The sequence below is a fragment of the Culex pipiens genome, chromosome 3 (genome assembly GCF_016801865.2).
Source record: "Culex pipiens pallens isolate TS chromosome 3, TS_CPP_V2, whole genome shotgun sequence".
In the NCBI taxonomy this organism is placed as follows: Eukaryota; Metazoa; Arthropoda; class Insecta; order Diptera; family Culicidae; genus Culex; species Culex pipiens.
In genome coordinates this window covers 100,078,548-100,103,001 of record NC_068939.1, presented here as the reverse complement: position 1 = coordinate 100,103,001, position 24,454 = coordinate 100,078,548, and the positions used below count along the sequence as shown (strand labels likewise).

Here is a 24,454-nt window from a genome sequence, read left to right as displayed (position 1 = left end):
CACGACTGAGTCGGGTTTGTTTATGTCACGGTTTTGCGGTTCAGTGAATGAATCTGAAAAAATCGTGTATGCGTCACCGATTTTCGCGTCAGGACCCCTGACATTTTCAGCTCTGATCACAGGTACGTATTGTTTCCAGATTCCCATTAGAATGAGATAATGCTGTTTGATTTTTTGCATCGGCAGCCAAAACTTTACAGTATTTTTTATGGAATTCAAGTTCCAGAAGATGCAATGCTCATTCTTTATTACTATTCAATAATATTTGCAAAGGCAATTTGTTTGTAAATTCACATCAGCAATCACACATTATTATGTAATTTTTTTTAATGCTCCGTTTCGATGATTCTTCTGCGTTTCTCTCTGAATTAGTTTTTTTAACCTCAAACGTGATCCACCCTAACATTCTAATAGTCATCTATAAATCCAAGCTGTTTCTTGAGGTAGGAAATGGACAGCAAACCATGCGTACAAATGAAATATGGTATGGCGATAAGACATCGAAACTCAAGCCCGAGTGTGATAACGAAGACAATTTTTTTTGCAAATGATAAAGATAGCTAGTGGACAATGCGCTCAGCTTTTTTGCGTTAGCAGCATTTTTGCATGCATAATGAACGTGATGCACGAACAAGATCAACTGACTTCCTAATTGTAATTTTATGCCATACTATAATTCCGTACTGTTTACCATCTCCACGTGCTATAAATTGAGTCATATAACTCGGGAATGCCGTAAACTACGAAACAAAGCAATATTATTCCTTTTTCTTCACAGCAAGAAGTTTACAAAGTTGCCTTATAACGCTTTTTGCATACTTTTTCAAAAGAATCTCACACAGTTTACGGACGCCCCCAAAGGACGACTGTCGTCTAGCCAAATACCATTAACCCATTTCGTGGACGAAGTGTAAACAGAAACCGGTCTCGGGGATGCTGTGGCAGTTATCTCTGAGCGATTACAAGATTTGCTTCTCGGGATGACCGTGGCCCGACTAGATTCCGTTACTTTGTGACTTGAAATCCGATCAACTTGTCAGTCTGCAGAACGTCGTAGTTGAAAGTGAAACTATAGTTTGTAAGCTGGTTGGTGTGATTTGAGAATGGGGCACTTGTCTGTTTTAAAGGTGTTAATTTGGCTGGAGTTTGTGATAATCGCTAGATGTTCGAATATTCTTGTGTTGATGAGTGTTCCATCGCCGAGTCATTTTATATGGTGATATTACACAATTTGGTGTAACTTGAATGAAAATTAAAATATGTGTTGTTTTCGCAGGATCAGACCAATCATGAATCAACTTGCCCAACATGGGCACAATATAACTGCACTTTCGGTGAACACTGATCCTAACGCTGTGGAGAACATTACATACATTCACTTGGAAAATACGTACAACGTGCTGTACGGTGATGGAAAAGCAAACAACAATATTCTCAAACGGTCCGAGGAAAATCCATTCCAAGCCACCATGTCGTTTTATAAATTTGGAACCCTGGGATGCATAGGTAATGTTTGTTGTTACATGCTCTTCAAAAAAAAATATCTAAAAAATAATCTTCCCAACAGGAGCAACGAGCTCAGCAGGCCTCCAAAGGCTCATGGAGTATCCCGATGATTTCCCTTTCGATCTAGTCATCTACGACTTTACCTGTGGTCCATGCGTGCTTGGATTCCTGCAAAAGTTCAACTATCCACCCCTGGTTAGCTTAACCGGGTTCAGCATTCCCCAGTTCAGCCATCATCTAGTAGGCGGACATAAGCCATCGTCATACGTTCCCCACTTTTCCCTCCGATACGATACAAAAATGGACTTTTTCCAAAGAATGATCAATTTCATTGTTCAAAACTTTGATTCCATCTACCGAGAGTGGGTGTTTTTACCCCACATGCAGAGGTTGGCACAAACTGCGTTTAATTTTACTCTGCCAAATCTTGCTGAGCTAGAGCAACGAACGCAGATTATGCTGGTGAACACAAATCCCGTGCTGGATCCTCCGGAAACGTTGCCGCAAAATGTTATCCCTGTTGGTGGATTGCAAATTGTGCAGCCAAAGCCGCTGGTGGAGGTGAGTAGGTTCAAATGGGGTGTTGTGCGCCACTTTTTGCTTCCAGTGCATTCCTGGCTAGTATCGAAATTATGGGATAGTGTAGTTTTATCAGACTTCGAATATTCTGAGACAGCTTATACAACTGAAGTTTTAGTGATAAAATAATTAGCTACAGCTTTTAAACAGTGCCAACTACGCGATATTTTAATTTAATCCTCATTTTCAGGAAATCTCCAACTTCATCGAAAGCAGCTCCAAAGGAACGGTTTTATTCGCGATGGGAACAAACTTCAAAAGCAAAATGTTCACCAGAGATCGCCAAGCCATGTTCATCGAAGCATTTGCCCTGCTGCCGGAGTACAACTTCCTGTGGAAGTTCGACGACGACAATCTGCCCATTCCGGCTCCGAAAAACCTGATGGTAAGAGCGTGGCTTCCCCAAAACGACATTCTTGCTCATCCCCGACTGAAGGCATTTATCACTCACTGCGGCCTGCTCAGCACGTACGAGGCGTCGTACCACGGAGTTCCCACGATCGGCATTCCCATCTACGTCGATCAGCACCGGAACGCTCAGCGATCGGCCCGGGCGGAAGTGGGCGTCACGTTGGATCTGAAAAATCTTTCCACGGAAGCAATTCGTCGCGCTTTGCTGCGAGTTTTGACGGGGGAAAAGTTTGCTACAAATATGGCGAAAAGAGCTCAACTTTTGCGCGATCAGACTGAAAGTCCACTAGATCGTGCCGTGTGGTGGATCGAGTGGATCCTCCGACATCCACACTCGAACCATATGCGTTCTCCGATGTTGGATTTGGGATATTTTGCCAAAGGCAATATCGATGTGTTTGTGTTTCTGTGTTTATTTTTGGCAATAGTTTTAACCGTTATTTTGAAATGCATTAAAAATCTCATAAAAAAATCTCATCAAACGGATTGTGATAAGAAGGAAAAATTGAAATAAATGATCTCATAGCCCACAACTAGTTATTTTTCTTGCTGCGATCGACACGACGTCCCTTGCAAACCAATTTCCGGACCACCAAGATCAACACGCATGGAAGCAACACCAAGAATGCAATCACATCTACAAGATTGCTTCGCAAGAATCCCAGCTTGAGCACCGGCGACTGCATAGATTCAACGTCCGGATGGCGCAGCGCCCATTCGACCCACCAAACGGCGCGCGCCAGTGGCTTTTCCGGCTGGTCCCGGAACAGGACTGAAATGCGGTCCATGTTCTTGCGATAGCTGGGTGTTTCTAGCACCTTACGGACCGTATCGCGAACCTGCTCCATGGAGAGTGTTTGGAAGACTACTCGCTCGGCGACGCCCATGCGGATGCACTTTTGGATGTTCTAAAACGAAGAGCGCAACTTTTTTCAATTATTGCAGTTTCAAAATCTGAACAGCCAAACAGTCGATTCTTGTCTTGTTTGGCTGGCTCTCACACCCTAACTGACGAACTTACCCGATGCTGATCGGCGATAAACGGAATCCCAATCATCGGCACTCCATGCCAGGACGCCTCGTGCATGCTTAATAGGCCCGCATGTGTGATGAATCCTTTCACTTTCGGATGAGCCAAAATGTCATTCTGGGGCATCCACTTCCTGATCATCACATTTTTCGGCAGTTTCAAATCCAAGTCGGACTCAAATTTCCACAAAAAGTTATAATCCGTTAGCTGTCGCATGGCTTCGATCAACAAGATCTGACGTTCCTTCCCCAACTCATCACTACGAATGTTCGTCCCAAGTGAAAACAGCACCGCTCCCTTTCTTCCCGCGTTGATGAACTTCTCCAAATCATCCGGAACTGGTTTTGCTTCCTTGATTTGAAGTCCACCTACTGGTATGAGATTCGGCGGCGCCGGTTCCGGGAAGTCTATTGAATAGTGCGCATTTACGAGAAGAACCCTTGAGAGACGGTCCAAGTCTGGAACGTAGGGTAGGTCGTCGTACTGGAAGTATTCGCGGACCATTTTGTCCAGAACCGGGTTCGAATAATAGTTGCGGTATCTAAAATAAGAAAATGATGCAGTTTTTGTTCGATAATTCATAATTCTGAATACTTACATGAAGTCTACAGTGTATAACAACGTGTTATGGACGCGTTCAAAGAACGTCATATCTGATCCGTAGCCCAGTGAGAAGAATGGAGTGTACGCGTAGAACTTGTGACCGCCGATCACTTCCGTCACATACGGTGGATTGTTGAAGGGCGTAACACTGACCAGCGGAGGATACTTGAATTTGTGCAGTAACCCATGCATACAGCCTCCACAGGTCATGTCGTAGAGCACAAGATCAAACTTATAATCATCGGGGTAGTTTTTGATTAGGGCTAAACCTTTGGATTTAAGAATTCCTTAAACAAAAATGAATGATAAATTATTGAACTTGAAAGTAACGTCTAACCTCTTCTCACCTTGGCATTCCGTTATCACAAAATCTCGATAGAATGAAATCACCGATTTGAAGACGTTCTCGTTTGCCATCTCCATCAAATCTACATTGTGTGGTCCACTGTACAATTCCGGGTACGTTTCTTCCAGCTCAATATAGTGAATATTTTCCACGGTATTCTTCTCTACATCGGGCGATACAATCGTTAGATTGTGACCTTTGGCCGCCAACGCATCGACAATTGCACGATTCCTGTTTAATGTTCAAACAAACTTGAAACAACTTCAAAGTATTTACCCAAGTTAGCAACGATTACCAAATGTGATGACTCGGGCTGGCCACTCCAAACAGGCATAGAATATTGGCACCGAACGCCACACTAACTATCTGTACTGTAAACAGTACGGCAATGAAAACGGTCCTCATATCACCGAACTTCGTGGGGCGTGTGACCACGCAGTTCAACCACCGAAAACGTACTGAATGGAGGAGCGGTTAGTCTCATCAATTGGCTTAAAAGTGAGAGCGACCAATGATAAAAATAAGCGAGTCAAGTGCTAAATTTATGCTTTTCAAGGGCAAACGGTGGTCGATGCTCTAAATTTGCCCCAAACTAATCCTATTTAAATTATGCTCAAACAGACACGATGCGCACATTCACGGATACTCAAACTGTAAAATGATAAGATTATTAAAATCAAAAATGAGCTGAGGAAAATACTGTAATGCGTTTATAATATTGCTAATTTAAATTTATATTGATTTCCGTATTCTGAAATATTTGTTGATCATTAAATTGTCTGTTAGAATCAAACTTTTGGGAATATCGAAATAATTTTCTAAATAGGGACAGTAGTATTTCGAGCACTCCAAGGTTACCCATCAATGAAATAAAGTTGTGTTAAATTTTCTTGGACGCAAGTTTCACCAATAACAATGACATCTGGTTTGCGTGGTAATTTACTTACATTGAATTTAAAATTATCAAAGCGATCAATATTATTTATACTTCTAATGTTAATTTGAAGAATCGAAAAACCGTTGAAATTTGAAAAATCTCGATCAAAATCATCAATGCTGTTATATGAAAAGTTGAACTTGTAGTGATCAAGACGTTGCTCAATATCTTCCATTCAGTTGAGTTAGTTTCCCGATACAATTACCTCTGTACTAAGTGCAGGGTCCTTCCGTCCCGTCTACTGGAAGCGCTTGTTCGTCTCGGGATGAGTGGTCCAAGTTGAGCCGTTTTAAATCCAGGGGCGTTGAAGTCCCAGCATACAAAGCTCCCAGGTTTGCCGATGCAACTCCAGCTTCTCCGGTGTCAGATGGTCTTGAACCAGAACAAATTTGTTCTGTGATCGGATGTTGAGCTCCGCCGGAGTTACAGGCCTCTTGAGAGCACGCACGCAGCCGATGAACCTTTGCTTGTCCTGAACCCGCCAGAACTTGACCAGGACAGCGTCAGTCCGCTTGTTTTGCTTGAAAACTAGCGTCCTTGGATTCCTCGAAGCCAACCAGCTTGCAAACCTTGGTGAAGGCTTCCAGATGTTGCTTGGGCTGCTCCAGTTTGAAGCCCTTGATGAGGACTTCCTTCTAAAGCTGCGCCTGCTTCAGATCTACCACTTCCTGCTTGAGCTTCCGGTTTTCCACCGTGACGGCGTCAACGCGCTGAGACAGCTTCAGCAACTTCGTCAGGAGATCCTTGTTAAGTTTCTCCAACGAGTCTAGCTTGGCCAGCTTAGCGTTGATCTCCTCGAGCTGCTGCGAGATGTTCGAATTCTGATCCGCTGCTGCTTTGTTTTCTTTCGAGGACTTGGACGTTTGAGAGCGCCGACCGGACATCCTAACCTCAACTCTTCGCCAGTGAGACGATTGGAAAAGCAAGAACTTTCCCACCGAAATGGGCCGCTACAGACCTAGGTCGTGCGAGCTGTCAGTTATGGTCAACGTACATACAAAATTATGGTATGCCAGATATTGAAGTGATATCATGTCAATTTTATCATATTTTTTTGTTTTTTTAAAGGGGCTGAATTTATTAACTATTAACTTATTTATGATCATATTTAAATGTTTTCACATAGTTGTTGTTTTTGTCCACCATTTCCAACTGATTGAATTTCGCAAAATTGAAACCACATTTAACGCAGATCACGGCCATCAATAATCTGAAACAAATCCAGATTTGATTCACAAATTACAAAAGACTAAACAAAATTAAAATAACTCACAAAACAACGATTTTTTCAAACAATCTCTTTGGTCGGTTTAGAATTGTCAAACTGAATAGCTCAAAGCTAACTCGAACCCGGTACACACACGAAGCTTGACATAAACAAATCTGACAACTTCCAATTTATAAGTATAAAATTCATTAAGAGCCTAATAAAATTGAAAAAAAAACTTTGAAAAAATATATTTTGATTTGAAAATATGCCATACCATGAGCGTTGAAAGCATTGAAACGCTGGTGCAATTTTGACAGTTTGAGCTGGTGTGAAAACGGCGACAGAGCTCGCACCACACAGCTACAGACGAACCTTCAACAGTCCCGGGACCGCAAACTCCTCAATAGCCGGAATACCGAAAAAGAAGCGAGAAAACGCACGTTAATTATTAAATAATGCGAAATTTCGCGGACGTAAACAATTCTCAACTTTCCTGTGTCAGTGCACGGAGAAAAAAGAGTTCCCAAAATCGTGAACAAGCGTTCATGAAAATGAGAAAAAAAAGTGTTCAAATCCCATGGTACGATTTTGAAAAACGTACCATGAAATTTGAACACTTTGTTCGTGGTTCCCATTGTCATGAACGCTTGTTCACGATTTTAGGAACTCTTTTTTCTCCGTTTGTTGCCAGGGATATATCCTTTCCTCAGTAAGGTGAGGAAGGCAAAAATGATCAGTACCAACAATTGACAAGCCATAATATTCAATAAAATATTTCTATATTTGTTCACTTTATGATACCCTTGACACTCAGCAGAACGATGCACGTGAATATGAAGTTGTATTATATTTGACTTGCTCACACGAGTGTGTGCTTCCGCGTCAACGCGTCGTGGCGTTGAATCAAACTCAATTAGTCAAGCTCAATGATAGCGGGACAATATTGTAGCGTTACTTAACGTTATAATAATATTACTGAACGACGAATCAAAGTTTATAAAAAAATACTACATTGGGTCTGGGGAATGAAATTGGGTCATGGCGGTAGTAAAAGTAAACTATGGTGAAATTACACCTCGGAATGGTTTTATCTTTTGTTGTCATAAAAGTAGTAATATTACGCCATCTTTTTTTACACCATAAATAAATAACTTTTGTCAGCATTAAAAAATAGTAGCACATAGAGTACATAGTCCCATAATAATCCTAAATTTACCCCATGCCCATTTTGTCTTGCAGTCACGCTTGCCCCCTACATCCAGAGCCTGTCAAGTTTCATAGGGATTAGTCTCATTTAATCAAATTTTAACTGATCTTTTACTTTTGGTTTACAATTTTATTGTTGCTTAAATAATCTTTTAGTTTATTTTTTTCTTCCTTTTAACTACACTTCCGGTAGAAAATATCCCTCGAACAGCCCGCCTTATCCCAATTACCACCAACAGTGCCACTAATACTACGAGCAATTTCACATCGTACAGTTCACTTTTCCACGGGCCCAGACGGACTGTTGGCGACCGGATGGTTTCCGCATTTGAGTGCCTTAAACACCAATCGATCCACCAGAGAGCTCGTTCGAGAGGTCTTTCCGGTTGATCACGAAACAGAGCCGATCTCGCCTTCATTCGTACTCGATAACCATCGTCTTCGAGAACCTTCCGAATAGTGGCCACAATCTTGTCAGTGCTCACTGTCCAAATGACCAACCGTTCGGCGACCCCAGCCTGGAGGGATTTTTCGAGGTTCTGAAACGATAAATGTCTGTGTTACTTGTTGTTTTAATCATAAAAAGGGGAAAAGTTACGCGGTACTGATCCGCAAAGAAAGGAATTCCAACCATGGGAACTCCATGCCAGGAGGCCTCATGCGTGCTCAGCAAACCCGAGTGCGAGATAAATAGTTTAATCTTCGGTTGAGCCAAAATATCGTTCTGTGGTAAAAACTTTTTAATCATTAAATTGTTTGGCACACGATGATTCTTCAGATCTGTTTCAAACTTCCACAGGAAATTGTACTCCGGAAACTGTCGAATTGCTTCCAAAAACATGGAAATCCGCTCATCGCTGAGGTCTGAACTCCGGACGTTGGTGCCCAAAGAAAACAGAATTGCTCCCTTGCATCCGGAATCGATAAACTTTTTGATGTGCTCGGGTAATGGTTTCGGCTCCATGATCTGCAGCCCACCAACCATAACCATGTTCTGGGGTATCGGCTCTGGGAAGTCAACTGAATGGTGGGAATTGACCATCACGAGCATTGTTTTCTCTTGTAAACTTCCGATATAAGGTATTTTGTTAAAGGCAGGAATCTGGCGGATTTGATTGTCTAATGCCGGAAGGTAAACGAAGGTACGATAGCTATTTGGAGATGAAATATGATTAGTATGGATTAGGGGGAGGGGGGGGGGGCTCGTTTGTGTTTTAGAATAAATAAATTCTTACAAGTAATCCGCTGCATAGATGAACGCATTTTCCAATCTTTGCAAAAATGTCATATCACTACCATAGTTGAGTGTATAGTATGGGATGTACGCCGGATACTTGTGTCCACCGATCAGATCGTCAGTGTAAGGAGGATTGTTAAACGCTGATACTCCAACTAGTGGTGGTTGTCCGAACTTGTGAAACAACCCCAAAATGCAAGGACCAAAAGTGAAATCATACAGCACCAAATCGAACTTGAAGTCGTTCGGATAGCTCAGGATCTGCTTCAATCCCTTCGATCTCAACGATCCTCCACACGATGCCATTCCATAGTCGTAAAAAGTCAGCATACTTTTCACCAAGCCTTCCTGGGCCATTTCGAACAAATCAATGGCGGAATCTCCTTCGTGCACTGCTTGGTACGTTTCTTCTAAGTGAATGTAAGTCAAGTTCACCTTCTGTACCTTTTCCACATCCGCCGACACGATTGTAAGATTGTACCCCTTTGCAGCCAACGCCTCCATCAGCACACGGTTCCAAATGTGGTGGCTGTAACTTGCCACCGACATCAAGCAAAGGATATTCGTCCCTTCACTGGGACTGAATACCGTTAAAGCCAAAACGAGATATTCCACGATTCGTCCCATCGTGCCGTTTAATTAATGAACTTTGTTTGAAAACTTCTTCCCTGTCTTCCGACTTTCCGTGAACGATGCGAATGTTGAATACGAACTAGTACAACTAGTCCTCCTGTGCCTGGAGAACTATCTACAAACTTTAACCCCACCTTAATATGGTTGACCATTTGCTGATAATATATTTCAAACACTCATTATAAATAGCAATTGAGAGCTGGTCGCGAATGAAAAAGGAAACACACTATGTCACTTGTAACCTGCAGCAGTAGGTCTAGCAGCTTTGGTTTACTTTTAAATTTTATTAGAATGTTTGATTTTTTTAACTGCACATCAAACGGGAGTTTTTTTTAGAAAAAAAAAAACGAAGTTGACTTTATAGCTGTCGGCCACCATTGCTAGTAGCAACCACTAGTGTCTTCCTTTTATCTACAAGGACTTCGCCGCCCTGGGCTCCTAAGTGTATGAAAGTATGGCACGGAGCGACGGCGCCGAATACTCATATTTACACAAAGAATTTTAGAGCGCCCGCCGCGGGATTCGAACCTGCGACCTCTGGATTGTGAGTCCAGTGCGCGGTCCGATTGATCCACACGGGCGGGAGTTTTTTTTAGATGTGCGTTGAATCAGGTGCAACATCTTCAAAATAACATTTGATAAACAAAGTCCTATCATCCGTGGCATCGCTTAAAAGTTCCAGCGATTCAAACTCAACCAGCTAGCAGAAAGATAGAGACGATAGTTTGTACCAAGTTTGTACTGAACATATATCATCTACCCGGTTGATAACGACTTATTCAATTGAGCAGTTCTCTACGGAATCGGTCTTTTTTCTTTAATTTTTTGTATTTTTTGTATTTTTAATCCGGCTGAAACTTTTTTGGTGCCTTCGATATGCCCAAGGAAACCATTTTGCATCATTAGTTCGTTCATATAATTTTCCATACAAATTCGGGAGGTGTCCATACAAAAATGATATGCAAAAATTTCAAAAATCTGTATTTTTTGAAGGATTTTTTTGATCGATTTGGTGTCCTCGGCAAAGTTGTTGGTATGGATATGGACTACACTAAAAAATTGATACACGGTATAAACAAAATTTGGTGATTTTTAATTTCACTTTTTGTCACTAAAACTTAATTTGCAAAAAAACACTATTTTTTCTGATATGTTTTAGAGGACTTTTCAGAAATTTCCAGAATGGGCAAAAAATCTTTAACCGAGTTATGATTTTTTGAATTAACACAGATTTAAAAAAAAAATCGAAATATTGGTCCCAAAAATTGTTCAACTTCATTTTTTAATGTAAAAAACGAATTTGCAATCAAAAAGTACTTGTGTGAAATTTTGATAAAGTGTACCGTTTGCAAGTTATAGCCATTTTTAGGTAACTTTTTTGAAAATAGTCGCAGTTATTCTTTTTTGCCTTCCTCACCTTACTGAGGAAAGGCTATAAAATCACTCGGATATTAAACTTCTTAATTTGACGTCCTAAACCCACCTTCATGTATACCTAATAGGATGTAACAAAAATGACTTTTTGGCGGGCATTCAAGGGTTTGTTCCGGTGGGCATACTAAGCCCAAATCCAAAATATGAGCTTGATTGGACGTAACAGGAGCTGGCGCTCCGGCCTTCAATTTTAAATGGGATTTAACCCGTAAAAAAAGATTTTTTCAAAAATGTCACTTTTTGAGGCATTTTGGCCACTGAAGCGTTTATTTTCAACATCATTGGCGTGTAGGCCAGATCCTTGCGCATCTTTTGGTATATATAACATTGAAATTTGGAGTACCCTGGAGCTCGGTACAGACCTTCAAAGTTTGGCATTTTTTCGAAAAATCGGTCCCGGCAAAAAAGATATGCGTCGCGCCTCGCGACGCCCTAGACGCCATTTGATTTTGCCGGGGCCGATTTTTCGAAAAAATGCCAAACTTTGAAGGTCTGTACCGAGCTCCAGAGTGCTCCAAATTTCAATGTTATATATACTAAAAGATGCGCAAGGATCTGGCCTACACGCCAATGATGTTGAAAATAAACGCTTCAGTGGCCAAAATGCCTCAAAAAGTGACATTTTTGAAAAAATCTTTTTTTACGGGTTAAATCCCATTTAAAATTGAAGGCCGGAGCGCCAACTCCTGTTACGTCCAATCAAGCTCATATTTTGGATTTGGGCTTAGTATGCCCACCGGAACAAACCCTTGAATGCCCGCCAAAAAGTCATTTTTGTTACACTCTAATACCTATCGACTCAGAATCAAATTCTGAGCAAATGCCTGTGTGTGTGGTGGGATGTTGATCAAAAAATTGTCACTCGATTATCTCGACATTCGCTGAACCGATTTTGTCCGATTTGGCCTCATTCGATCCATCTTGGGGTCCCATAAGTCGCTATTAAAAATTATGCAGTTTAGTTAATTACTTTAAAAGTTATGCTAAAAAACGATTTTAACAAAGTCCGGAAGATTGTAAAAAGGGTGGTTTTTGTAAGAAAACCCGTCATGCTATACGTTTTCAGAAATGTATTTAAAAGACCTTTCCAACGCGTCTAGGACATTGAAGATCTGACAACCCTATCAGAAGTTATAAGCACTTAAGTGTTATTTACGCACTTTTTGCATTTTGGATAGATGTGAGGAAGGCGTCAACCACCGGGTGGATTAAGTAACGTTTTTTTATTAGTGCCCATGTTTGCCCACTTTTGAAAAAAATATTTTTGAATAGCTGAGAAAATTATCTATATTTTGCTTTTTTGAACTTTGTCCATACGACCCTTAGTTGCAAGAAATTTGAATTTTATAAGTCTCACCCAAACAACCCACCATTTTCTAAAGTGAAATATGAAACATTCGTGAAATTTTCCGATCTTTTCGAAAACAATATTTTTAATAATTTAAAATCAAGACTGACATTTCAAAAGGGCGTAATATTGAATGTTTTCTCAGCTATTCAAAGCTATTTCAAAAATGGGCAAACATGGGCACTAGTTAAAAAAAAGAATAACTGCGACTATTTTCAAAAAAGTTACCTAAAAATGGCTATAACTTGCAAATGGTGCACTTTATCAAAATTTCACTGAAGTACTTTTTGATTGCAAATTTGATTTTACATCGAATAATGATATTGAAAAAATTATGCGGCCAATATTTCGATTTTTTTAATCTGTATTGATTCAAAAAATCATAACTTGGTCAAAGATTTTTTGCCCATTCTGGAAATTTCTGAAAAAATGTCCTCTAAAACATATCAGAAAAAAATTGTGTTTTTTTTTTTTGCAAATCAAGTTTTAGTGACAAAACCTGAAATTAAAAATCACCTTATTTTTTTATACCGTGTATCATTTTTTTTTCAGTGTAGTCTATATCCATACCAACAATTTTGCTAAAGACATTGATCAAAAACCTCCTTCAAATGATACAGATTTTTGAATTTTCACATATCATTTTCGTATGGACACCTGCCAAATTTGTATGGAAAATTATATGAACGAACTAATGATGCAAAATGGCTTTTTTGGGCATACCGAAGGCATCAAAAAAGTTTCAGCCGGATTAAAAAATACAAAAAAAATCGAATGACCGAAATCTCAGAGAATTGCTCAATTGTATTGGGCGTCATCCATAAAGTATGTCACGCTCTAGGGAGGAGGGGGGTCTGAGCAAGTATGACATTGCGTGTTGTAAGTATAGGAAAAGCGTGACAAAGGGGTGGAGGGGTGGGGGGGTAAATTTTGGCTGATTTTAGCGTGACGTACTTTATGGATGAAGCCTTGTGCGAACAATAGGGTTGATCAAATTTGACTTTTCGTTGTCTATTACATGACTGAATTGTATGGGTATAAGCCCAATAGGATTAAAACTAAAGTTGCCCAAGTTAATTACATTTTTCAAACGATTTGGAGAAGAAAATTGTTTAGATACAGCAATTTAAGCTTTTGGCTATTTTTCAATTAAAATTGTACTTGACATGGCCTGCTCAAGTATTCGTCAAATCAGGTCATATTCGGGGCCACCTTAGTGGAGAGAACCTTACTAGACTCGGTCGTTGAAATCCATAACTATTGCTACCGATTATAAATGTGGCGATCACAAAATAAGACTAATGAACACGTCTAATTTTTTACTCTCGAAGCTGTAAAATTTTATTTCACTGAATCAACAAATAATAACTAAATTTCTAAAATGTTTAAATGTCGGAATGTTGTATTTTAGTTATTTTTTATCTTCCTTTCAACTACACTTCCGCTCAAAAACAAACCTCGAAGAGTCCTCCTTATCCCAACTACCACCAACAGTGTCACTAGCAATAGGAATAATTTCACATCGTACAGTTCACTTTTCCACGGGCCCAGACGGACTGTTGGCGACCGGATTGTTTCCGCATTTGGGTGCCTCAAACACCAATCGATCCACCAGAGAGCTCGCTCGAGAGGTTTTTCCGGTTGATCTCGAAACAGAGCAGATTTGACCCTCATTCGTACCCGATAACCATCGTCTTCAAGGACCTTCCGAATAGTGGCCACAATCTTTTCGGTGCTTACCGTCCAAATGACCAACCGTTCGGCGACCCCAGCCTGGAGGGATTTTTCGAGGTTCTGAAACGATAAATGTTTGTGTTACTTGAACATATACCCTTTAGAGAATGGTCTTACGCGATACTGATCGGCAATGAACGGAATTCCAACCATGGGAACACCATGCCAGGTGGCCTCGTGAGTGCTCAGCAAACCCGCGTGCGTAATAAAAAGCTTAATCTTTGGTTGAGCAAGAATGTCGTTCTGTGGTAAAAATTTCTTGACCATAAGGTTTTTGGGCACACGATGGTTCTTCAAGTCTGCTTCAAACTTCCACAGGAAATTGAACTCCGGAAACTGTCGAATTGCTTCCAAAAACATGGAAATCCGCTCATCGCCGAGGTCTGAGCTCAGAACGTTGGTGCCCAAAGAAAACAGAACTGCTCCCTTGCGTCCGGAATCGATAAACTTTTTGATGTCCTCGGGTAATGGTTTCGGCTCCATGATCTGCAGCCCACCAACCATAACCATGTTCTGGGGTATCGGCTCTGGGAAGTCAACTGAATGGTGGGAATTGACCATCACGAGCATTGTTTTCTCTTGTAAACTTCCAACATAAGGCATGTTCTTGAATGCAGGAATCTGACGAATTTGCTTGTCTGTTGCTGGTAGGAAGACGTAGGTGCGATAGCTATTACGCGAAATAGATAATATAGTGATTATTATGCTGTGAAAATTTAAATAAAATATATAGTTTAATCCTGATTGTCGGCGTTTTACGTGTGTATGGGATTTGTTATGGGAAGAATAACATTATTGTGTTAATTCAAACCCTTCAACTACATGAGAACCCGCAAAAATTGCATCATGTAAAATAAACTACAGTCATCCCACATATTCGGAACACTTTTGTGGTAATTTGTCGCTAGGATGCAAAATGCAACTTTTCTGTCGCTATTTTTAGGACCTTTATTTGCTATTTAACTTGTAAAAATAGTATTTATTGAACAAAAAATCTCATTTCAAGACTATTTGATCCAGAGCAGCAAAACTCTGCCTCCAAATTGTCTGTTCCATAATTTTGGGATGTTATTGTGCCTCCCACAATTGTGGAAACCCTGAATTTAATTGATATTTTCATAAAAAAGTTTTCAGAGCATGTTTAAAACATCACTAAGCTTGAGTTTTATTGGCTTCAGAGTGTGAAGTCTTTTTTTTTTGTAAAAAATATGTACTACTGGAGAAAATAAAAGTTTGTTTACATCGTAAGAAAAAAGTGTTCCAAATTTGTGGATTTCAAGGGTCAATGTTTTTCTTTAAAAACATGATATGAAACGTAAATATGTACAGCCGGTCTATACATCAAACGAAAGATCGCAAGAACGGCTTTCAAATCAAGGAAAAAGCAAATCATTATGTTCAATTATTAATTTTCTATGATTTGTAGAACATTGGCAGATCTGTTTTTTTTTTTTTTTTTTGTAGATTTAGATTGTTCAAATTCTCATTTACAGGAGGGCAAAATGAATGAACATTTCATGTCAGTTTGTTCTGTTTTATAATTTTTAACACGCTAAATAAAACAAATTAAATACTCACAAATAGTCTGCTGCATAAATGAACGCATTTTCCAATCTTTGCAAAAATGTCATGTAACTATCATAGTTGAGCGTATAGTATGGAATGTACGCCGGATACTTGTGTCCACCGATCAGATCGTCAGTGTAAGGAGGAATATTAAACGCTGTTACTCCAACTAGTGGCGGTTGTCCGAACTTGTGAAACAATCCCAAAATGCAAGGACCAAGCGTGAAATCATACAGCACCAAATCGAACTTGAAGTCGTCCGGGTAGCTCAGAATTTGACCCAGTCCCTTCGATCTCAACGAACCTTCACACGACGCAATTCCATAATCATAAAATGTTCGCATACTTTTCAACAAGCCCTCCTGGGCCATCTCGTACAAATCAATGGCGGAATCTCCTTCGTGGACTGCATGATACGTTTCTTCCAAGTGGATGTAAGTCATGTTCACCTTCTGGACCTTTTCCACATCCGCCGACACGATTGTAAGATTGTACCCCTTTGCAGCCAACGCCTCCATCAGCACACGGTTCCAAATGTGGTGGCTGTAACTTGCCACAGACATCAAGCAAAGGATATTCGTCCCACCAGCGAAGGAACTTAAAACGGCCAATGCCGCAACGAGGTATTCTACTATGCGTCCCATCGTGCCAATTGCTGAATGAAAAGTGCATCAAAATTTCTACCGTTGTTCCGTACTGCCCAGATGATAGAAGAGGGTGGGTTATTGTGATACTTTTTTAGTTGCACCTAATGATGCACAATTGAACTAAGCACTAACGAGCCACAAGCCACCCTATAGCTGGTCACTAACTGATAATATAATAGACACATTAGAAGACTGCAATTGAGAGCTAGACACGAATGAAACACATGCGTCATGGTTTAGCACTTTGAACAAACTGCAACAAATATTAGTGACTGAAGTGAATGTCTATTTTTATATTTATAATTTGAATACGGGAGCGAATGGCCCATACGGTTAAAGTTCCCCTAATAAAATCAAGTTCGTTAAAGATGAAACATCTTAACATGCTGACTCTCCATTTGAAAAATAGCATAAGCATTATATTAATTATGGATATATCTACAACTAACTTCAACTAGAACCATTCAGCGATAACTGATACACTTAAATCTTGAAACTGTTTTAAAAAAAACTAATTGCGGCCTGTACAATTGTTAGAGCACAGTTTGAAATTTTCTTGGTTTTAATCACGTAAAGAAACAGTTCCGGAGCTTGTTTTTTTTTAAAAGATCCAATAAACCAAATTTCCAGTTTTTGCTTTTTGGGTGTTTTTGAAACCGCCTTGCGTCAGGAGTATTAACAAACACCCAAAAAGCAAAACTGAAAATTTGGTTCATTGGACCATTAAAAAAAAACTCCAGAGATTATCTTTACATTTTCTAAGCAATGCAACTTATGGAAGCCAGGTATTTAATTCTGCCAGTCATAATATATACTATAAATGTACATATGGAGGACGTCGATCTATCAAATTGACAACGATTAAGTAAAAATTCTACTCACGTGCTTCATAAACTGGCCTCATTAGCCTCATGCAGCAGCAAAACTCCGTTGCAATTTTATCCGGTGTTCATTTGCTAAACATGTGCATTACTGCAAACATTGTAGTAGTACTGTTGTCAGTACTGGTCGGACCCACCCTTGGGGCCAACATCTTGTGTCTAACGCCAGTTCCTAGTCCCAGCCACCACATCTGGTAAGTTGTGAACCCCAAGTCTAGTACAAGTTCAAATTCAAAACCCAATGTATCGAACCATCAGGAACCGAGCATGGATGGAAGCCCTGGCAGCCCGAGGACACAACTTGACCATAGTATCGGCCGACGTGGAACAGGCAGCGAGTCCCAACATGACTTACATCCATCTGGAGCAGGCGTACTCGTTCCTGGCCGAAGCCCTAGACCTGGACGAAATGGCCAACGCGAACGCCTTCGGTGGAGCTCGCAGTGTCTACGCTTGGGGCTTTGGCATGTGCAAGGGAGTGTTGAGTTCACGAGGGATGGACCAGATCATGAGCTATCCGGATAGTTTCCGCGTTGATTTGGTGGTCGCCGATGTAACTCTGGGACCGTGTATGTTCGGGTTGCTTCGAAAGTTTGGCAATCCACCGGTAGTGGGTGTGACCGCGTACAACAACCCGTCGTTCACCACGGACTTTGTCGGGGGCCACAAACATCCGTCCTACGTGCCGTACGTGATGCTAAACTACGATCATGACATGAGTTTTTTCGAGCGAATGTACAACTACATCGTTTACAGCTACGATCATTAGTGAGTATCGCTTGGCAGACAATATGTAGTTGGTATACTGTGACGAAATCAATATTTCCGAAAAAATTCTCGTAAATATCAGTACCATCATCTGGGGCGTTTTAGAACAAAAACTGAATCTAGTTTAATCGAAATCACTCAAAAATACCAAAATATTGCGATAGGACCAGCCACAAACATAGTGGACACTTTTTTGGAAATCTCAAACAACGATTTGTTGTTGTTGTAGCGCAAGAGTACTCGCCAAATAGTTCTTTCCTCTCGTTTCTTTTCGAAAGGATTATCCGCATGGACTTTAACTTTGGGTGTACAACATTTAAATCATCAATTCATATCAATTTGGTGGAGCTATTGATACCGTAAAAACAAGGAAGAATTCCGATTTTAGGACCATCCTTTCGTATATTGCACCACTTCAAAGTTTCCCATTTTTCATTTAACTCCCATTTTCACTCTCTACAAATCGTTGACGATTGATACGGAATTCACATTGAAGGAAATTAAACGTCTATTTTTGAATTAAAAATTGTGTTTAGTTTTTGTTGAGCAAATGAAAACATATTGCTTGATTTTGACATTGTCAGCATCGTGTTTCTGAGATTTTTCTCTTTTTTGTTGGATTGTCGGAATTTTTAGGATGTAGAAATTAGCTAAGCAGCGAACCACCTTAATTCTCCATATAAACTTTAAAAAAATCGACCCGGTCTGAAAAATTAAAAAAGTCACTGCTTAGTGCTTATGCTTCTGGGGACCACAAAGTTCTTGCTTTTAAGAAACCATTCATCATGCAATGTTTTTCAGCTACCGCCACAACGTTTATCTCCCCAAAATTGACGAAATGATGCATCAATATTACAAATCAGAAAACATGGAAAGTGCCTTTGACTTGGAAAAACGGATTATGCTCCTGCTAGCAAACTACCACTTCTCGGTCGACTTTCCCGAGTCGGTTCCACCGAACCACGTTCCGGTCGGTGGACTTCAGGTTCGCACCAAGCCCAAACAACTACCAGTGGATCTCAAAACTTTCATCGAAGCAGGCCAGAAGGGTTCTGTTCTCTTTTCTTTGGGAACAAACGTGCAGAGCAGTGGACTTGGGAAATCGACGATTCGGATGTTTTTGGATGTGTTTCGACAATTTCCACAGTACAACTTTTTGTGGAAGTTTGAAACAGAAATGGAGTGTGATCTTCCGAATAATGTGATGTTAAAGAAGTTTCTACCTCAAAATGATATTTTGGCACAATCAAACATCAGAGCATTTATCACGCACGGAGGAATGCTGAGTACGCACGAAGCCACGTGGCACGGCGTTCCGATGGTTGGAATTCCGTTCATTGCGGATCAATATCGGGTAAGAATCATTATTCGTCATGAATTGCAACTTTTACTAGCATTTAATCGATCTTTCAGAACCTTCACAAATCCGTTAGAGCTGGAGTGGCAATCAAACTGGATCACTCCGCATTGACTGCGGAAAAAGTTCGAACAGCTTTGGTGGACATTTTGGAAAATCCATCTTATCGACAGAACATGAAGCAACGATCCGCACTGTTCCGAGATCAACCAGAGCTGCCACTGAATCGTGCCGTATGGTGGATTGAATGGGCCCTACGTCATCCCAACTGCAAATCAATTCAATCCCCAAGCAAGTGGATGAGCTCGTGGACAAGTGAGCTGTACGATGTAAAGTGTACTTTGCTTTTCGGTTTCATTGTGGTTGTGTGGGTCTTGAAATCAGCGTTGATGAAGATTTTATCAGCGAAAACGAGGAAGCTCAGTGATAAGAAACGACAGTAGAACAGTGATGATGACGAGCAAAAAATCAAGCTTAGTTGATAACGAAACACGTGAATTTAATCTAGCTGTAAACCACCCTTTTAAGAAAAGAAGATTAAATTTCAATTGACAATAACTTCATCATCATAACAAAGCAAATAATTGTAGACAAAATATGTTGTGAATAAAATATAATTGATTTAAACCACTGAAAAATCTTTTTCCTGCAATTCTAAATATTGTTAACGAAACGCTTGTTTGACCATTCGCTTTTGTGTAAAAATAATTAAGTACAGCTGCGATTGCTGCACCGCCGATCAAGCAATGACTTTTCACGTGTGTGTCTATCACGCTACTTAGAATGCAATACAACTAATCTCAGTCAACTGCACCGTCTTTTTGTGTCGTTAATGGTGTTGGTCACTCGACTCAAAATGATAAATCAAACACGATAAACGTATTTGAAACGACGAAAAGCACAATGATGCTTGTATTCTGATATTTTTTCAATGGTATGCTGTTATGCTAACATTTTTTCAATTTAAGGATATCAAGTAAAAAGGAAAAAAAATAAAAGCAACCTGATCTCAATCTCAAAAAAAAAAAAACAAATATATAATGTTAAAATAAAAATGCTAGTTTTTTTTTATTTTGTAACGTCTTTACAGATTTGTGGTCTAAAAACTCTTTTTCTCCATATTCTTTACGCTTTTTCAGATTTTTGGTCCTAAATTCCAAATTTAATTAAAATTGCGCTAATAATTGTTGTTTTTTTTATTATTTTGTTATAACATCATAATAGATAAACCCAATTTATAATATAAACCAACGTGAAAAAAAACATCGGACTAAAATCCAGGAATTATTTTCCTAGTCTCCCTATCCAACTTCGCATATTAATTAAGATAAATAAAACCTTTTCACATTTTTATTGTAAAGCCTAAAGATGATTGTTCTATTATTCCTTTATTCCTTTTGCAAAAATACAGTCTATAAAAAATGTACATGCAGTCACATCAAAAATAAAATTATTCCCTCAACAGCATCGCCTTGGCATTCTCGATTGCGAGATTCCTACTCGAAACTAGGTGTCCGAAGGCTTGATTGTTGAGGCAATTGCAAACCTCTTTTTACACCTATGCTTCCATCCACCCCGGGATTCGAACTGACGACTTATGGATTGTTAGTCCAACTGCCTACCAGCGACTCCACCGAGGCAGGACCCAGGGTGACGACTCCTACACCTGCATTGAGCTAACGACCTAACCTTCTAAGTTAGACCGGAGCCAACATTTACTTCCCCGTCCGACGGAAGGCGTGGTCAGACAAATCTCGTCTCGAAAAATGCCACCGGGACCGTCTGGGATCGAACTCAAGCCGACTGGGTGAGAGGCAACCACGCTTAGCCCTACACCACGGTTCCCGGCTGCAGTCATATACGGATACTATATTTATTTTAAAAAAACATTCACCGAAGCACAAATCAATCAAAACTAGAGGTGGACAAAAAAGAGCGAGCCGCTCAAAGAGCCGGTTCTATAAAAAGAGCGAACGAACCGCGGCTCACAAATAAAAGAACCGCGGTTCTTTTTTATACTCCGGTTTAAGATGGCATGATTTTTGTTACACACAAAGAAAAAATACTCTAAATTTAAAAAGATCGTTCGTTGGATTAAAAGTTCGCGTTGGTGAATATTCGTAGAAAGTTCAAACTTTTCAATTTAAAAGTTGGAAAGTTTTTGATATTACAATGCATTTATGGAATAAAATCGCTGTATTGGTTAAAGTGTTTTACTTTTAATTGGAAAAGAAACCTTTTATAGCAAGAATAAACAACATTTAATACTACAGTGATAATTTCAGTACAATGAGCTTGATTCTAGGCCTGATTTTATAATTATTTTTAAAAGTTTTAAACAGTATGTTAAAAAAGACATTTTGTTATTGTATTTAACGCTTCTGGCCAAAATCCGAGTTCAAGCTGTACCGATTCTTAGGGTACGCTACCGTTCACTTCCGAAGACCCCAAGCTGGACGGTTCCGGATGGACGTTTCGACGCGCGACAGCAAAATAGAGAACAGGATGGTCACGTTGCCGGCCTTCATGAGGACAGGTTTGGAGAATTTGACTGTAGAATCGGCAAGGGTGATCGACGTTTCCCGGCTGGAAAGTGAAGTGCCTGAACGGAGAGTTCCCGATTCTGGAAGCGCATCTGGAAACGCATCCGGTTGAAACGGAATTTGATTTCGAGCACTTCATTCTCCTTCGAGAATGACACAGATTTTTTTGGCTTTTTTGACTGTCCAGGTTCATTCGGCTGGAGCTGCGCCGTCGCGAGATGAGCATTTGTGGGCGGTTAGTTGCTAAAAGAGATGGAAGTAAGTGACGTTGGCAAGCCACTGCACAAATTCTCATTACTCACCGGTGTTGTAAACCGCCGGCACCGAGTGCAACTGCCGCTCTGGCCACCTCCGATTATCCCGCTTCTCGTCGTCCTCCTCTTCGTCGGCTCCTTCTCCTCACCGTGAATATCACCTGTCTCGTACTTGGCCAAAAACCGGATGTTTATCTTCTTCAACGCAATCTCGTTGTCCATGCAACGCTTCGGCAGCGTCATCTCCTTAATGATCTCTTTCCAGTCCTCGCGAGAATTGACCTTCAATCTCCAATCCCGGGCCACCACCACCGAATACAACCGGTGCGAATCCACATTCCTACCTCCCATCCTACAAAAACAAACAAAATCAATCACAAACCCCACAAAACACCCAAGCTTCCTTCTTACCCATTCCGGTCGTGGAACAGCTGCAGTTCCTGCAGGAAGCTGGCCTTGTCCTTTTCGAGCTCTCGACCTCGTCCCGCTCCTGCACCACCCTCCTTCGAAAGCGTTCCGCTGCTGCTGTTTGGCTCACAAAGGTTTCCACGTCCGAGTCCTGGCTGCTGCCGCGGTCGGCTTTGCTTTGCGTCCTCACCAGCACCACCGGACCCACCAAAGTGTTTGTTTACATTTGCGACTTAGGCGTACACGGTTACACGAGAACGTCAAAATGAAAGAAATTTTACAGTCAAATTAAAAGTAAAAACTTTTAAATCAGTGAGCAATGAGATTTTCAAAAACTGTAGCAGTAATAGTTTTCATTTTCAAAACAAGAAAAAAACTTTTAATGTAGCAAATTTTAACAACTTTTTAATTCAAAAGTAAGTTACTTTTGTCATTACCGTAATATTTTTTTGTGTGTATGAATATAATTTATTGAATTTCCGAAAAAAGTGTAGTATTAAACTGAATTGAATTGAAAATGCATTTTCAAATATTTCAAAGCTTATGAAAATTAATCCCAAAAGTAAATGATTTTGAAACAAAACAAATAAACTTTCATTGTACAACTGATTGTACATTATAGTTTTACCGGAATACAAATTTGAGCATGTCAAATTGCAGAATTTGTAAAATATTTAAAAAAAAATCTACTGAATAGTTTAGAGATTTTGGAAAATATATATCCTTTTGTCCGATTAAACTTTAGTGTTTATAGAAAAGAGATCATACCAAGACCTATGGTTTTCGAGGGCATCTTCTCGTTTTTATATTTATTTTTTGCCAATCAAATAATTTATAAAAGTCCTATGTAAAATAACTTATAAAATCACACGATTCTTAAAAAAACCCCTTTTCATCCAAATTTTGAAAAAGAGCGAAAGAACCGTTCAAAACGAATGAAAATGAGCGGCTCCAAAAAAGAGCGATTTTGCACACCTCTAATCAAACATTGTAAAACATGAGTTTAATAAAAAAAATAAGTCGACTGGTTATCAATATCAAGTTTACAAAACGATGCCTGAAGAAGACTCCATTGCAAATTTTGCTAGACTTTTTTTTATTGAATCCTAGAAAACAAATGTAAACATTTAGTGGTTTACTTTTTTGAGCAATTAAAGTTCAAGGAACTATCGAAAGAGGGATTCGTCGAGTTAGTAAAAATATCTAGACAAGGATAGTATAAGAGTATGCAGTTTGAACGAACTAAAAAAACATCGATAGGTGGAGCAATTTTAAGATAGTGAAGATCGACAACCAAGATGTCCAAATTCGTCTAAAACAGCCCAAATTAGACAATATAGTATGAAATGCATTTCTTTAGGTTTGGAATCGAGTTTTGTGAATCTGTTAAGGTGAAACCGTTGATCATTTTCGGAGATAATTGATCATCACTCTAAAATATTCTGTACACAATTCAATTTAACGAATTTCTGCACCAAAATGAATCAGCATGTGCCTGTTGTTGCCTTCTTGAAGCCACTGAAGGAATTTTGATCTAAATCAAATGTGTCTCAAAATTTATATAATTTTGTGGAACAATCATTGACGTCCTAGTTTGCAATCATTGATTAATGACGATTTCCATAACTTCGCAAGGAATGGGATAATCGTTACCAAAAAGTATCAGCATGTGTTACAGTAGAGCACTATTCTAAACAACCTGTAGAGGAATTTTGTCAAAATATTGATAGCGACGCAAAATTTATATCATTGAACGAAAAATCATGACAATGATGGAAGTCTTCACGTTAAGGCCAAGCCAAGCCAATAAGGTGAA

General features: G+C 39.8%; 4 protein-coding genes across 4 annotated transcripts; 1 reads left to right on the top strand and 3 right to left on the bottom strand.

Moving 5' to 3' along the window:
• Positions 1-403: 403 nt before the first annotated feature.
• Positions 404-20,120, top strand: LOC120421900 (uncharacterized). The gene is made up of 8 exons (XM_039585198.2): positions 404-1,216; positions 1,277-1,506; positions 1,568-2,067; positions 2,276-3,000; positions 17,335-17,502; positions 17,567-18,076; positions 18,878-19,430; positions 19,490-20,120. The coding sequence occupies exons 1-8, from the start codon at positions 1,104-1,106 to the stop codon at positions 19,874-19,876; spliced, it is 3,186 nt and encodes a 1,061-aa protein (XP_039441132.2). The 5' UTR covers positions 404-1,103; the 3' UTR covers positions 19,877-20,120.
• On the bottom strand, positions 3,017-9,745 carry LOC120421906 (uncharacterized). The gene is given in 10 exon segments (XM_039585208.2): positions 3,017-3,404; positions 3,518-4,067; positions 4,125-4,416; positions 4,477-4,706; positions 4,771-4,841; positions 5,618-6,014; positions 6,091-6,266; positions 8,059-8,367; positions 8,427-8,979; positions 9,064-9,745. Coding segments are annotated over 10 exon segments (3,582 nt in total). The 5' UTR covers positions 9,693-9,745; the 3' UTR covers positions 3,017-3,029.
• Positions 13,854-16,637, bottom strand: LOC128093540 (UDP-glucosyltransferase 2-like). The gene is made up of 3 exons (XM_052710771.1): positions 15,793-16,637; positions 14,332-14,884; positions 13,854-14,274 (listed from the first exon to the last, which is right to left on the bottom strand). The coding sequence occupies exons 1-3, from the start codon at positions 16,422-16,424 to the stop codon at positions 13,888-13,890; spliced, it is 1,572 nt and encodes a 523-aa protein (XP_052566731.1). The 5' UTR covers positions 16,425-16,637; the 3' UTR covers positions 13,854-13,887.
• Positions 20,121-22,162: 2,042 nt separating the features above from the next.
• On the bottom strand, positions 22,163-24,421 carry LOC120421892 (AT-rich interactive domain-containing protein 2-like). Its single transcript, XM_039585185.2, has 3 exons — positions 22,642-24,421; positions 22,279-22,582; positions 22,163-22,219 (listed from the first exon to the last, which is right to left on the bottom strand). The coding sequence occupies exons 2-3, from the start codon at positions 22,579-22,581 to the stop codon at positions 22,166-22,168; spliced, it is 357 nt and encodes a 118-aa protein (XP_039441119.1). The 5' UTR covers position 22,582; positions 22,642-24,421; the 3' UTR covers positions 22,163-22,165.
• Positions 24,422-24,454: the final 33 nt, after the last annotated feature.